Genomic DNA, 12,481 nt, shown 5'->3' on the forward strand with positions numbered 1-12,481 from the left:
CTTCCTTTCAGACTCCTCCTAACATATTTGTCATGGATAGAACTCCCATGTTTTCATGAACTGATTTACCAGATCAAATTTAACCATAGGGGAAACATCCCTCAGGGTGACATCCCTTGGGGGAGAGGAGATCTTCGGAGACATTTTGAGGTCTCAGTGTAATCACCGAGGAAAGGGGGAGTTTAACACCATGGCCCCGAAACCCCCTATTGGCATTTCTAAGGCTCTGGCCACTCAACAGGATAATAAATATAGGAAGAGACCAGAATGCTTAGATGAGTGTGACCTGGAGGGCCCTTCAATGCTTGGGGGCTGCTACAAACTAGAATTATCTGAAGGTAAACATGACTCCTGTGGGGATACTAAGTAATTCCTTTGTTGGAAGGTGGGCATAGGGGACAAAGTAAGTTAAGACAATGATGTCACAGGGCCTTCTGCTATGGATGGATTCAATGTGTCTCATCTACCTCTATAGCAATACTATACCTTCCTTTCTCTCTCCCCTTAACATCACATGGGCCCCCTTTAGTGTTACATAAACACTTAACAGTATCTATGGGAGCTGGAGAGATGACTCAGTGGTTAGAGCACTGACTGCTCTTCTGAAGGTCATGAGTTCAACTCCCAGCAACCACATGGTGGCTCACAACCATCTGTAATGGGATCTGATGCCCTCTTCTGGCGTGTCTGAAGACGGCGACAGTGGACTCACATGCATGAACTAAATAAATAAATCTTTGGAAAGAAAACAGTGCCTAAGGGATGGCTTAAGTGAATGAGTATGGTGTTAAGGTGATGACATACGCGACAGAAGGGAGAGTGGTACTGATGCTCATTACGAAAGGAAGCTGTGAGGAAAGATAGCATCCGCCTGAATCTTTAAGGATGCACAAGAGGCAGAAAGTGAAGATCAGAATCGATTGCTGAAGGTGGGCAGAAGCCCTCGGCCCAGACAGCTTCACGCTGGGAGAGATGCTAGAAAGCTGCTAGAGATTTAAATGTAAATATATTCATTGTGTAGTTCATGTTTTACAAATTAATTAAATCGAGATAACAACAGACAGGCTAACATTCTGTTCAACCGATGTTTAAAATATGCTCGAAGCCTTCTATTCTGGCCCCCCCAAGATGCAAATGAATTCCCTGCCACGTCTATTCCATGACAGCTTCATCGGAGCTTAGGTCACAAGGATCTCAGAGGCTCTTGGACAGGGCGGCTGTGTACTGCTCCCGGGGGACCCTGTTCTTTCAATGCTGAGTTCATGTCTGCTCGGAATCCCAAAACATCCTGCATTCAGTTAGAACACTGTAAGGAGCCAAAATGCTCCTTCACATCCTGTCCTGGGATTGGTTCTCTCTAGGACACCTTCTTTCTTTTACACAGATGTCATCATGCTCAAAATAGTTTTCATTTCTTTCCTGAGCCAGCGCTCAGAGTGGCCAGAGTCCAGGGTAAGAATCTGGAGGCTCCAGGGCTGACATCCAGGAAGTTTAGAGTTATGGTGCCCTTGGCTACGAAACAACTTTTCTTGGTTAGCTAATCTTTACAATGAGTTTCAGTATTTCAGCAACCCAATTAAAAGCCTAAGTATGGAGCTGGGGAGATAGGTCAGAGGGTAAAGAGCTTTTGCAAACATAGGAACTGAGTTTAATTCCAAGATCCCACAGTTTAAAGTGCATGTGTGTGGTCCCAGCACTGGGAAAACAAACTTGAGGGTCCCTGGGGATCAGTTGTCAACCGATTTAGCCAGCTAGCCAATAAACCTCAGGTCAGTGAGACACCCCCATTTTTATGACACCCTGGACTGATCTGATGCCTTCACAAGCATACCTCTAACACACACACACACACACACACACACACACACACACACATACACACTCACACACATACACACACACACACACACACACACACACACCACATTCTAACAAAACCCCACATATTGTTCTCAGTTGCATACGCTCCAAACTCCCCATATCAGCTCCCTTTGCCTGGCACCCCCTAGGCACCTCTTTTGGCTACAGGAAACATGCACATCCCCCTCTGCGTTTCCTCTGCTCTGAGCCCACGAGCTCAATGAGTAGAATCACCATCGTGGTGAGAGACCCTTTCCATCTGTAGGGTCTTGATGATACAAGTCCATGGTTAGCTGGTTCTGAGTCACGTTAATGACCTCTGAGTTTGATAGCAAGGTACTTTAAAAAAAAAAAAAAACAAAAAACAAAAAAAAAAAAACTAGTATTTCCTGGACATCCCCGGTCTCTTCAAAGGCAGCTGGGCAACCTTCCTCTCAAGTGCACTGGTCTCCTTCTGAGAAATACTACAACAGCTCAGTTTTAGCCACTGTTCCAGAGCCAGGCTCCTACCATGTAACCATCTGTGAGCAAGCACTTCCTGGGGAAATGAGGAAACACGGGCAGGCTACCCCACAGGGCAGCCAGTCTTTTACTCACCATGGTGCTAGTATACACTTCCAGTTCACTCTCGGAAATGGCCTTTCTGTGGTGGAGGAAAAGGTCTCGGAGGAAGTTCTGCATCACCAAGAGAAACGTGACATTGAACACGGTGAGCAACTAAGATAAAAACTCGTTTAAGGTCTTTTCTATAGGGATGGGGATTGCAACTCGTCTCATGGAGGAGATAAAATATTAAATAAGCTTGAAGAATTTGAGTGGAGGGTTGCCACTGACAGATGCTCTTGGAAGAGAGGGACTCCAAGCTCAAAACACATCCTAAAAGCTTCATTCACCTCTCTCCAAAGACAGCAGCAGGACAAGCACTTCCCAAACCTTTATTATTTATTATTGTACTGGGCCCTGTGTATGTGCATATGTGTCTATGCATGTGTGTGTGTGTGTGTGTGTGTGTGTGTGTGTGTGTGTGAATGCATGTATATACATGCATAAACATGCAGGGTGTGCAAGAAGACATGGAAGTCAGAGGACAACTTTGCGGAGTTGTTTCTTTCCTTCGCCTTTATGTGGTTCTAAGGATTAAACTCGGGACATTGGGCTCACACCATTACAGGCTGAGGCACGTTGCCAGTTTGTCCTTTAAATCTTTACAGTGATCTGCTTTCTCCGGTCAGGCTACTTTTTAAGAAACAAATTCAAAGTTACATGTCTGTGGTTCACAGAAATACACACACACACACACACAATATACACATATACACATATATACATATATGTTTGTATGCATTCTAAAGATGACCAAACCAGTGTTACTTCCCACCAACACTCACAGAAAGCTCAGCAGCTGATATGAAGCCACTGCTGTCCGCGTCGTATTTGCGCCAAATCTGAAACACATAAAAGCCGTTCGTCTCAAGTCTTAGCTGCCCGACTTCTCATTATCTGACCAAGAAGTAGCCTAATGGGAGTTTATTTCAGCTCATGGTTCAAGAGAACACAGTCCATCGTGGTGGATACTGTTTGGCCATGTGAGCTCAAAGCAGCTGGTCACATTGCATCCACTGTCAGAGCAGAGAACGGACAAAAAGTAGGGACAGGCTTATTTCCAACAGTCAGGCTCTATGTCCTGAACAATGTCACCAACAGAAAACAAGTGTTCAAACTTCCTACATTCAAAGCATAAACATCCTCAGGTATTTCAAGGGGGACTTATATTGGGTTCCTGTGACCCAGCATCTGAAAATGGTCCTTAATTGGATGCAAATAAACCTTTTCCATGGAGTTCAAGGCTGACTTTGGTGACAATTGTTTGGGTAGAATTCAGCAGAGATTCAGGTGCATTACTGAGATCTCCCAAAGCCACTCAAGTGGATCATGCCTCCACTAGAAAACTTAAAATAGAATCCTGAGAGACTTCTATTGAGGGCAGTACAGAATGCAGAAATATCTTCTCTGCATTAAAAAAAAAAATCCAAAAAAAAAAATGCAAGATACTATGTAAATACTGCTTTAAATACAGAGCTGAGCTGTTAAGAATGTGAGAAAAGTTCTAAGAGAGCCCTCAAGACAAGGAAACAAACAAAATGTGTCCTAGGCATGTGTGCTGAGCTCAGACCACACAAGCAGGCTGACTCAGAGACCCGCACTCCTGGGAGACAAATCTGAGACAACAGAGTGGAAAATGTGTTTGTTATTACAACCAAAACTGTGAAGAGTAATGTCTTGGCGACGTGATGAACTTGCGGGGACAGAGGTGGGGAATACAGATGCTAAGAGAATAAAAACATGACAAGGATGCTCATGTGACCCTACCACTGCCCTAAGTTAACCGGGCTACATAGCAGGACTCTGCCAAGAGAAGCAATTGGCCCTGATGGTTTGTGCTTAATATCTCAGAACTTTGGAGAGTGAGGCAGTGGATTACAAATTCAAGGCCAGTGTGGGCTTCGAAAAAACGTAAAACAATGACCAAGAAAACAAACACCCGGTGGAAAGTTTCCCGAGGACTCTTGCCTGTGTGGTGGTGACTCTGTCACCTATACTTCACAATGGCAAGCCATTCCTCTTGACAGTTGAGGCCAGAGCTGAGGGACTGAAGGTGCAACTGCGTTCTGAACAGGAAGACAATAGCTGGCCACCCATGACCGGCACTAATGCTGTTACTTTGACCACGTCTGACGGTTCCATGGAGCCAGAGAAAAGCATCATGGGAGTATTGGGGAGTTGATTTTGCTTTTGCATTTTAGTAGACAAAATTATTCCATCACGCTCAGAGTGTCTGTTATCAAACATGATTATTAATCTTCATTGCCAGCTTTCGTAGTTTAGAATCACCTAGTAGATACATTTGTCCTGTGTCTGAGAGTCTCTCCACACAGGTTTAACTGGGAAGGGAAGAAACGCTGTGTGAGCAGGACCATCTCACAAACAGGGGTCCCAACTAAACAAAAGGGAAAAATCCAGCTGAGTACTCATCCATCTTTCTCCACATCCTGGGTAGGTCTCTCCCTGCGGACCCATGTGATCAGTGCCTCCCTTTCCTCTCTCTGACGGACCATAAAGTCCAACTGTAACTCACAACAAACCCTTTCTTAATTGGCTTTTATTGGATTATTTTTTGTCTTTGTTTGCTTGGAGATTTATCACCAGGAGAATAACAAATACACCAATTTCCAGGGTCTCAATTTCTACACATATCAGATTGTAGACCCTGCAGGGGTAATATGAGACACCGGTCCTGTGATACTAGAATTTAATGAGAGAAATGATCAGGAATGTCATGTTTTTCAGTCTATGTAATTTATGATCGATTAAGCCAGGCTTACAAAACTCTATGTATTAAATGTGATCCGTAGTCTAAATTTTATATGTAAGTATACCTTAATGATGAAAATGCCAGGTAATTTTAAGAAACACAGATTTTTACAGTGCTTGTCTCCAAACCCTATTGCATCTGAGCCACTGGAGGACTGAAGACTTTACGGAAATATCCAATGAGCCTGTTTTTTAAGGACACAAAATAAAAAGATGCCCAGGCAAAGAGAAAAAGGGTACTGCCAACAGACACATAGGAAAGGTTACACCCTATGAAATGGGAAGAACACAAAGAGGGGCATTTAAGATACAAAAGGTGGGGCTAAGAGTCTGGTTCAGTGGGCGTAGAGCCGGCTGTGCTGACCCATTGGGTTCAGATCCCTAGCACCTAAGTGAAAACTCTGTATGGGATGTCATGAGTTTGTAACCCCAGCACTGAGAGGTGGGGACAGGAAGATCCTGGGGGCTCCTAGCCATGAGCTCCATGTTCTTCAGTGAGAGGCCTCACTGCAAACGTAAATAAGTCAACAGATAGATAGGTGGGTGGGTAGGTAGATAGATGGATGGATGGATGGATGGATGGATGGATGGATGGATAGATAGATAGATAGATAGATAGATAGATAGATAGATAGATAGATAGATAGATGGGTGGGTGGGTGGGTGGGTGGGTGGGTGGGTGGATGGATGGATGGATGGATGGATGGATGAATGGATGGATAGATAGATGAGAGAGAGAGGGGCGGGAGAGAGAGAAAGAGAGAGACACAGAGAGAGATGAGGTGAACAGCAATCAAGGGAGATACTCAGTGTAATACGAACCCTCTGTCGTTATTCTGTGGAGATTTGCTCCTTAGTGATACAGTGTTCAGCAATGGGATTTTTCTCTGATGCTTCTGTAGACATGCTCATAATGAGGGGCAATACTCATAAGACACCAAGTCATTCAGACAAAAGGAAGAGACACTTAAAAGTTAACTCTGGTCCTGACTGAATCTTTGCAGTTACTTTCCCTGGCACCCCATAGCACAGGCCTATGAACCTCAGCAGCTATCTGGGGACTTGCTCCCTTCACCCTGTATTTATACATTCTCCTTACCACTTTCATTGCTTTGAAATATATAATCATTTTATCTTGCATGCCTTGGATTACTGGAACATACTTTCGGCCCATTCCGATAAGCTCTGTGAGTTAAGTAGTTATGAGCACATGCTTCTGTAGTTTAACAGCAGGATAAACAGTTGTTCAAAGGATGCCAAACTACGGCAAGGATTTCAGGAGTGAACCAGGATATGGGGCTGTCATGACTACAGCTGCGGCCTGGGACAGACTCTGAGCTGTACTTACTTCCCTGACATTCTTCACCAATGTAGCAGTCACTCTCCAGAGGCTGGGGAAGTGGGATTCTGAGAGGCAGGGGGGCCAGATGAGCTATCAATACTATCTTTAGCATTTACTCAGTACAAGGTCCACTGCTCAGACCAGCACTCCAAAAAATTACATTGTGACTGTCTTTAGAAAAGGGCTCGGCTTCTCCAGCCTCCACAGACCCCTACTGCAGTGCCTGGCTCTCTCCTTTCAACCTACCTGCCTGACCCTCATTTAAGCTTCCCCTGGCTCCGGCTAAAGAAGCCTTCGTTCGTCTCAGAAGCAGTTGGATAAGACGAGGGAGAAATAAACTCTCTTGGAGGCCTATTTGTTTGGCCGTGTCCTCTGGGCATACCTCTCCCTTAAGGACCAGACAGAGGAATGGATGGCGGCCCCACCCTCTTTCTCCACGGAGACAGCAAGTACTCACCTGCATAAACTCCACACTGTTATCCAAGGGAGTTTCCAGGCGAAAGAATAGGAGGAAATTTTCATCCTCAGACAAAAACATACTGGCAAGCTACAGAAAACAGAGAGGAATCGTCAGAGGCTCTTACCAGTGTCCATTAAAAAGTAAAGAGTGTAGTTACATACGTAGGAGATGTACTCAGACCTCCCGGGTCGGAGGGCTAAGCTTGCATCTCTAAGCCTTGAATGATCATTCATTAACTATTGGTTCTTTCAAAAAAGATCATATTTCCATTAGCTGTAAAATTGTGGGTAGCTCATGATAGAAACTAACAGCAGCAATGGCAGTGGGGATAAATTTGTTTATCATTTAATATGTTCTACACACTTCTCTCTGCACCTCCAGCATTAAATTGATAGTTTATTGATATTAGAAAATAGGTGTTGCTCTAAGGTTCATACACACAGACTCAGTCGCCTTTTCCGCTTTATTTTGTTCTGTTTTGTTGCCTTTTCAGGCAGAGTTTTAATCTCGGGCCAGAAATAGCCTTGCATTTATGGCAATTCTCCTGCCTCAGCATCCCAAGTGTTGAAATTATGAAAGTAAGCCAGCACACCTGGTTTAATTCAAATAATCCTAACGGGCAGCTATAAATCTCTCTCTCTCTCTCTCTCTCTCTCTCTCTCTCTCTCTCTCTCTCTCTCTCTCACACACACACACACACACACACACACCATTGCTATAACAATAAACTGAACAGTAAACTGGTTTCTAATGGGAAGATAAATAATCGGCTGAGAAGACTGTGGGAAAATCAGACACTGCATGGCCAAGGCGGTAACTTGCTTTGGTGGGTGTTTAATAAAAAGAGGTTAAAGTCAATAAAGGTTTTCTGCTGTGGGTTTGTTTATTGGATTGTTGGGGACCAAACTCAGGGCTCTACACCTGCTAGGCCTGTAGATTGTTGTTTGATTTTTTGTTTGTTTGTTTGTTTGTTTGTTTGTTTGTTTGGAATTTGGGTGTTGGTTTGTTTGTTTGCTTGTTTTGAAGCAGCCTGGCTGTCCTGGAACTCACTCTGTAGGCTAACCCTGACCTCGACTTAGAGATCTGCCTGCTTCTGCCTCCCTAGGACTGGGATTAAAGTAAAGCACAACCTAACTCAACCTTTGTTTTGTTCTTAATGATCTTCAGGGAGAGGTTTTTATTCCCACCCTTCTTTGGGAGCTGATACTGAAGTTTAAATTCCTGCTCAGTAAATGTTTTCTGATTGTCAAGATTCAGTTTGCATTAGATGATATACAGACAACTGTTGGCCGAGGAACACTGCAAGAACAGAACAGGTGTGAATGTTGGATGACCTACTGAAAATGAAAGAACTGTACAGCTGTGCTCGGTGACGCACATCTGTAATCCCTGCACTTAAAGAGAAGGAAGAAAAGCCCAGAATTTAAAGTCATCCTCAGCTACACTTAAGTTCCAAGTTATCCTGGGCTAAATGAGATCCAATTTCATAAACTAGTAGGAGGTAGAAAGATACTTTACTATGAAGTATATAACAAAAGATTATTTCAAAAATATTGTCTAATCCAACAGCCTTGGCCCCCCCCCCCAAATCTGATTGCCCAGTTGACTGCAAGATGTTACTGTCTTTTTTGTTGCTGTTCTTGGTGGTTTTGTTATTTTGAGGCAAGGTGTAGCCTGGAACTCACTCAGTAGCCTAGGCTGGTTTTGAAGTGGCAGCAGTCCTCCTGCCTCGGCACCCTGAACAATGAGATGCCAGATATGGAGGAGCATGTGTGGCTTCCATTGTCTTTTATAGGAAATGGCTGCTCATGTACTTAAGGGCACAGGGTGTGTAGACATGGAACTACCTCTTTCATCAGTATGCGACCTTCCTTAGAGATGTCGTGGCCGGCCATTAACTGTTCTTTCACTTTCTGCACATTTTCTTCCATAAGAGGGTCCTGAAACAAACCAAGTATATTTATGTTAAAGCCACCACAACCCCAAGCATTCAAAGCATAGGGCTTGGTGATTCATTGCTCTAACCGTTTAATGAGTTTGTCTTTTCCAGAAAACAGAGCAGTGACGAACATTTCTTGATCAAATCAGCCACCTATCAATATCCTCCCTAAGTAAATTGACGTTAAAGAAGCTTAGAGACTATTGTGGGTATTTAAAGAACATGTTTAAATATCATCTATTTGGGTGAAAGGAAGGAGTGGTTATAAGTAATATATAAGAGTTCTTTCCAAGAATTCAGAGGTTTTACTTTTTCCTTTTCTTAACTAAACAGTCCAGCTTTGAGGGCTCCTCAAAGTTAAATAATTAAAGAGGAACACAAAGAAATAAAGTAGATGCTGCGTTATCTAAGGTATCCCAGCTCCTCCCAAGTATAACATATCCTTCACTCCTGTTTCTCCTCAAGTATCTCTAGAGAGGTCAAGGTTAGTGCAGGGGAAACTACGGATAATTAGCAGTGAAGAGGGAACTGCCTCACAAGAGCTGAGGCAGAGGTGATCCAAACATCGCCTAATTCTGAGCCCATAGGTGTTGGAATTTATGCTAAATGATTTGTCCTGAGCATCGCTCTCAGAAAGCTCTGAGTCCATCAGCTATGAAGTACCAGGCCAAAGGGGGTGTGACCTGAATACCTGTCATCCATGCTGGTGCCGTGGTAAGGTTGACTCAGCTTCTAGAGGGCTCCCCAGAAACCCCACTCATTTCTATATGTGCAGGGAAGTTGCTCCTTGGCCTTGACTAACCCAGATGCCGCCCTTTCTCCCTTGCAGTTCCTGAGAATAGTTGTAGACAGTGCTGGGACATACAAGTCTTCAGATAAAAAAAAGAAGCTTGGAATTATTCCTGCCTCATCCAAAACAGGATGCCCCCAAGACAAATTAGCCCAGCCCAGATTTGGCCCCCAGTACTCTGATTTCTACTGAACACCTTCACATACTTGCCGCACTTAATGCCAGCCCTCGGAACATAATAGCAAGGTAAGCCTAGCCTGTGCCCTCATCATAGATTGCCAGGGGGCATCTTAGCCCTGCTTTTCCTTCCACTGGGCTTCTCTTTGAGAGGTATCCACAATGGTGAGGAGCTGGTGACAGTAGGAAGGGAAACTGCCTAGACAGAGTTCAGAGCGTAGAAGATTGGCAGGGAAATACAAATTGGGGCGTAACGAGCAGGAGGTGAGCATAAAGCTAGGCTCTTCCATAAAGGATAGCTCATCAAGTCTTCACAGCAGCTATGGGAGACAGAAGAATGTCCCTGTACCATGCAGCCCTTGGCTGCACTACTAGACTCCTGACATTTTCTTTTTTGAAGGTGTGTATGTGTGTTAGTGTGTGTGAGTGGGTGTATGTGTGTGTGTGTGTGTGTGTGTGTGTGTGTGTGTGTGTGTTAGTATGTGAGTGTGTATGTGTTGTGTTGGCTGTAGTTTTCATCTCTGTTTTCATTTGACTGGCCTCTCAGCAGTGTCCTTTTGTCCTGGTTCCTTCAGCTGTTCATGTGGCACTTGTTTCTAGTAGTGTAAAACTAGGTTGAAGAGCAACCCCAACTCCTCTTCTCATCTTGAAACCTGACAAGAGGAATATCCAATTCATGACCACTGCCTGTTGTTAGCCTCAGTCAAGTGTATGTGCCTCCAGATCAGTTCTGGTGATTTAGAAGAGTGAAGGGGAAAATAATCAGTGTCTGAGGCACCATTGCTTCAGGATTCAGAAGCTTGCTGTTTCCTTTTGTCCACCTTGAAGCAGGAAAGAAGGATGGTTTGAGATGCTGGGCACTGCAGATACAGACTAATGTGACAGTTTGAAATGTATACTCTTGTACTTCCCTGGAGTAACATTGTTACCTCTGATAGATCAGAGGCTGCCCAGCAGAGTCATTAACGCCTAGAATCAGATGGTTTCTAAACAATAAATTCAAACAATCTGGAGACAATTTGGAGACTTGCTTTGATACTGTTTTTTCTTTTTTAAGAGAGGTTCAACAATTAGTTGAGCAACATGTTTATATCTCAGGTGTGTCCAACCTTTTGACATGTGACAAGACATTGCCACCTACAAAGTTCACACTGGAGAACCATGTGGTCGAATTACCAAGAAAATTAAAATCATTTTTACATTTATAATTTTGGTTGAACTTCATTCATTGCTATCTTTGAACTTGGGCAGTCCATGAGCATTCTTGCTTAGCTCTAAACTGTATAAGGCCCTGAAGCTTAAAAGTCCATCCTTGGAAGTCCTGGTACTTCATGCTAGGGAAGACCCATGCATCACTTCTAGAACATAGTCCCTGGCACTGCACTTCAGCCTCACTAGTTATAGGAAGAAGATAGAGTGTGTGTTTGATATTGCATTATAAACAAGGAGGGAAATGCTCATAAATTATGCTTTGAGCTACTAGGTTCTCTTAGGTCATGGTAAAAACATTCTGTTCTGCAAGAAACTTCTCAAAACTAAGGATCTGGTCATTTCCCATGCCTCTCAGACTGAAGTGGACATGAAAAAATATGGGGGTCCATCAAGTTTGGTGTCAGTTGATCAATATTTACTTCTTCCATGTTCAACCATGAGCAAATTTATCAACAAGTATGAAAATGGAGTTATGGAGCTAAATAAATGGCTCAGTCATTAACAGCATTTGCTGTTCTTACAGAGGACTTCAATTAGGTTCCCTAGTATCCACAGGGTGTCTCATCATCATCGATAACTTCAGCGGTAGAGGATCAGACCTACTCTTCTGACCTCTGAGGACACTGGTATATATACATACAGGCCAGATACTGATAAAAAAAATGTTAAATGGAGTTGTGTTTCGTTGTTTCTCACTTGTTACCTTTGGAAGGAGGAAACTCAAACATAAAAACTCATGCACAAGACAGAAGCAAGTAAATCAATGTCTCATCAAGTGTCCATGTGTAAGTATGGAATACATTTCATTTGGAATGAACTTCACAGAAATAAGGCTCTGCCAAAACCAAAAAAACTTTATTTGTAGGAACTAAAGATCAACTAAAATAGCAACTATTTTAAGCCAAAGAAGAACCGCTAGTATTTATATCAAGACAACCTATTAACCAAATGGATTTGTATGCTGTAGCCACACCAAAGCCATCTGCCAAGCTGATGGCTTTGGTCTTATATTTAGAATGATTAAAATAATGATTAAATGATTAAAATAAGAGGACTGGGACAGATTGACTCTGCAAATACATCAACCAAATGTATTCATTTGAGGATTATCAACAAGGAATAGAGAAAGGCCTTCTTGTTCCCAAGTGAGCTCGCACCAAATGAAAAATGTGGGAGGTATATTAGTAAGCTGAGACTAAAGTCTCCAGTGACAAAACAGGATTTTTTTTTTTTTTTTTTTGTGTATGTGTGTCACACTGAGAAAATATTGTGGGCCCCTGTGGTGATGCTGGAAACCCCCCTTCTCTTCCTGGATGCTTTCCTTTACTC

General features: G+C 43.3%; 1 protein-coding gene across 1 annotated transcript in view; it reads right to left on the reverse strand.

Annotated features, from left to right (window-relative positions):
• Positions 1 to 12,481, reverse strand: part of SCGN (secretagogin, EF-hand calcium binding protein) — a gene marked incomplete at both ends in the record, with an annotated part of 34,825 nt that overhangs the window by 16,751 nt on the left and 5,593 nt on the right. Inside the window, 4 exons of the mRNA XM_080917599.1 lie at positions 2,458 to 2,535; positions 3,249 to 3,305; positions 7,032 to 7,121; positions 8,882 to 8,974. Of these exons, the coding sequence (XP_080773725.1) occupies positions 2,458 to 2,535; positions 3,249 to 3,305; positions 7,032 to 7,121; positions 8,882 to 8,974 (318 nt within the window). The remainder of the gene's footprint in view (positions 1 to 2,457; positions 2,536 to 3,248; positions 3,306 to 7,031; positions 7,122 to 8,881; positions 8,975 to 12,481) is intronic.

Source organism: Micromys minutus (genome assembly GCF_963924665.1).
Source record: "Micromys minutus genome assembly, chromosome: 6".
Taxonomy (NCBI): Eukaryota; Metazoa; Chordata; class Mammalia; order Rodentia; family Muridae; genus Micromys; species Micromys minutus.